General features: G+C 50.8%; 1 gene segment (V, D, J or C); it reads right to left on the bottom strand.

Moving 5' to 3' along the window:
- Window positions 1–335: 335 nt before the first annotated feature.
- On the bottom strand, window positions 336–1184 carry LOC120380456. The segment is given in 2 exon segments: window positions 336–1004; window positions 1099–1184. Coding segments are annotated over 2 exon segments (429 nt in total).
- Between the last annotated feature and the right edge of the window lie 2584 nt (window positions 1185–3768).

Genomic DNA, 3768 nt, shown 5'->3' with positions numbered 1-3768 from the left:
GTTGGTTCGAACAAAACAACTCTATCCATCATTTTACCCTTTTGCCCCTGTCATTGGGATGGGTCAGCCTGTCCTTTTGTTATCTATGGAATGTTTTAGCATAAAATGTTCTATATTGGTATGCTAGGTGAATATGTATTTCTGCAGCATCAGCCTTTTTCCTTGCCAGCTTCTGTGAACCGGGCCGGCTTCTGGCTCACAGCTTAACTTTGCTTTATGTTAGCAGAGTCTTGTCCATTACTTTAGTTCAGGCCTCAGGCCTCATACTAGGCCTTTATCAGGGCCTGCACTTACTACACGGGGTTCCGTGAAGCAGCCCCGGCTAGTCATGCTCCGAGACAGGATATTGGGCTAAAGGAACTGGACTTGAACCCCGCTGGGATTTCCTGAGCTCCGGAGGGGGACATGCAGCGCTGTGTGCTGTAGCTAGTACCCAGAAGGGTTGTGTGATGGCTGCTAGGAACGAGACCTGATTCCCCCCGGGGGAGCCGTGAGCTGGGATCTCTGTGTGTCCGTGTTACAAGGAGCTGCGTTAGGAGACGAGGAACCCCCTCCCCGCCCCCCAACCTCCTTTGGGCCCGTGTCTCACCCCGCTTCCAGTGGAGACTGAGTGTGACAGGGCCCCGAGTGACTCTAGACAATCCGCTTCCCCTTTTTGTACCAGCCCCGCTTTGCTCCCTGTCGCTGTGTGTCTCCGGCGCAGTAATACATGGCGGTGTCTGCAGCCGCCAGGGAGGCCAGCTGCAGGGAGAACTGGTTCTTGGAGGTATCCGAAGAGATGCTGGTCCGGCTTTGGAGAGACGCGGCGAACCACTTTCTCCCGTCGTGTGGGTATATACGTGCTACCCACTCCAGCCCTTTCCCGGGGGGCTGCCGGACCCAGTTCCACACGTAGCTGCTGCTAGTGATAGAGACCCCAGAGACAGCGCAGGTGAGTGCGAGGGTCTCTCCGGGCTTCACCACGCCCGGGCCGGACTCGACCAGCTGCACCTGAGAGAGGACACCTTGGGAAGAGGGAAACAGGTTATGGAAGTAATTAGCCAGGCGATGAATCTGTGGATCTGTCCCTAATTTCCCCGCTCTCTGAACCACACTCACAGGTAGGGGCGGATAACAGGGAAAGGAAAAGCCACAGAGATTTCATTCTTGTTGCCATAAAAGAAGGGAAACGCCTCAGCGGGCAGTTCTGTGTCTGGGGAGAAGCTGAGACTCCCCGACTCAGGGGTTTGTATTTAAATAGGAAGGCCCCGGGGCAGGGGCAGGGATTTGCATGCGGGTCTCCCCAGCGGGTATAAAGGGAGGGACACCGCTAGGCAGGGAGCGCTGTCTGTGGGAAGCGGCGTCCCGCATCCCCTCATGTCTTAGCGTGTGACCCAAAGTCAAGTCACCTTCACTGGAGCCCTGCAGGGAAGCAAGGGGCTGTGGATCGGGTCCCTACACTGGGAGGTTTGAATCCAGCCGCGCCTGGTGCCGAATGCCCCGGGCAGAGCTGAACAATACAAACAAGAGAGGGGAGATGTCCAGAGACGTGACACTATCCCGGGAGTGTTGGATGGGGAAGGAGCCGCAGCTGCGGGGAGCCGCCCGCACAGGCTGTTTCCAGGCACCAGAGAGCGAGAATCCGCTTCAGGGAGAGGGGAGAGCTGGGCACGGAGGGGCGGTGCGGGTTGTGGGCTCTGTCAGAGTAAAGGCCGTGATGGCAGCAACCCGGGGACAGTCTGAGCACACGCTCGGGGGAAACGCATCGCCCTGGTGTCCGCTGCTTTTCCTGTAGCAGGGACACCTGTGAGGGGGAGAGACTGCGCTGAGAGAGACACCGCTGTGCGCTGCTGGAGGGAGTGAAACTTGATCTGTGCGTAGGGATGTGTCAGTGCTGAAGCCCAGTCAGTCCCTTACACTGGCCTGTAAAGTGTCCGGAGACATTTCTGAGAAAAACAGGGAACGGCTCAGAGACAACCAATGTTCTGGGATCATAAACTCTGCTCTTTCTCTTAAACACCGTGACCGCCAAGGAGAAATCAGACTCTCACCTCTATGGGTCTCAGCCAAACCGTCTGAGAACCAAGGGCCCTGTCACTTCATGGCTCTCTCCATTCCATCCTACATCTGCTCTCAGCATAATTAAATTAATCTACCTAGATTTAAACAGGAAACGCCTGGGGAGGGATGTGCATGCATATTTCACCCAGGGAGGTTTGGAGTTGAAAGGGGCTGTGAGCAGGAGCCCTAGATTGATAGTCTGACGCTATCCACAAATGGGTATCTCCCTGGTACTGGCTACTGATATTTTACCAATTGCTATGGCCAGAAAAATTCCATAGATCAGGCTTGGCAAAGGAAAGGACTAAGTTCAGGCTTTGTCTTCCAGAAATGTGAGCATCATAGTATATCCAGGCTAATGTCGTGTTTTCATAACTAACGTTATAAAAGACGCAAAAAAAACAGGAGTACTTGTGGCACCTTAGAGACTAACAAATTTATTTCAGCATGAGCTTTCGTGAGCTAAAGCTCACTTCTTCGGATGCATAGAATGGAACACACAGACAGGAGATATTTATACATACAGAGAACATGAAAAGGTGGAAGTATGCATACCAACAGGCAGAGTCTAATCAATTGAGATGAGCTATCGTTAGCAGGAGGAAAAAAAACTTTTTGAAGTGATAATTAAGATGGCCCATAGAAGGTGTGAGGAGAACTTAACATAGGGAAATAGATTCAATTGGTGTAATGACCCAACCATTCCCAGTCTTTGTTTAAACCACAGTTAATTGTATCTAGTTTGCATATTAATTCAAGTTCAGCAGTCTCTCTTTGGAGTCTGTTTTTGAAGTTTTTTTGTTGCAAAATTGCCACCTTCAAGTCTGTCACTGAGTGGTTAGAAAGGTTGAAGTGTTCTCCCACTGGTTTTTGAATGTTATGATTCCTGATGTCAGATTTGTGTCCATTTATTCTTTTGCGAGACTGTCCGTTTGGCCAATGTACATGGCAGAGGGGCATTGCTGGCACATGATGGCATATATCACGTTGGTAGATGTGCAGGTGTACGAGCCCTGATGGTGTGTCTGATGTGATTAGGTCCTGTGATGGTGTCACTTGAATGGATATGTGGACAGAGCTGGCATCGGGCTTTATTGCAAGGATAGGTTCCTGGGTTAGTGTTTATGTTGTATGGTGTGCGGTTGCTGGTGAGTATTTGCTTCAGGTTGGGAGGCTGTCTATAAGCGAGGACTGGCCTGTCTCCCCAGATCTGTGAGAGTGTGGGATCATCTTTAAGGATAGGTTGTAAATCTTTGATGATGCGCTGGAGAGGTTTTAGTTGGGGCTGTAGGTGATGGCTAGTGGTGTTCTGTTATTTTCTTTTTAGGCCTGTCCTGTAGTAGGTGGCTTCTGGGTACTCTTCTGGCTCTGTCAATCTGTTTTTCACTTCAGCAGGTGGGTATTGTAGGTTTAAGAATGCTTGATAGAGATCTTGTAGGTGTTTATCTCTGTCCGAGGGATTGGAGCAAATACGGTTGTATCTTAGAGCTTGGCTGTAGACAATGGATCGTGTGGTGTGTCCGGGATGGAAGCTGGAGGCATGTAAGTAAGTATAGCGGTCAGTGGGTTTCCGGTATAGGGTGGTATTTATGTGACCATCGTTTATTAGCACAGTAGTGTCTAGGAAATGGACCGCTTGTGTGGATTGGTCTAGGCTGAGGTTGATGGTGGGATGGAAATTGTTAAAATCTCGGTGGAATTCCTCGAGGGCTTCTTTTCCATGAGTCC

This window comes from Mauremys reevesii, linkage group 13 (genome assembly GCF_016161935.1).
Source record: "Mauremys reevesii isolate NIE-2019 linkage group 13, ASM1616193v1, whole genome shotgun sequence".
NCBI lineage: Eukaryota > Metazoa > Chordata > Testudines > Geoemydidae > Mauremys > Mauremys reevesii.
Note: the sequence above shows the minus strand (reverse complement) of the source record. Positions and strands in the feature narration are given on the sequence as shown.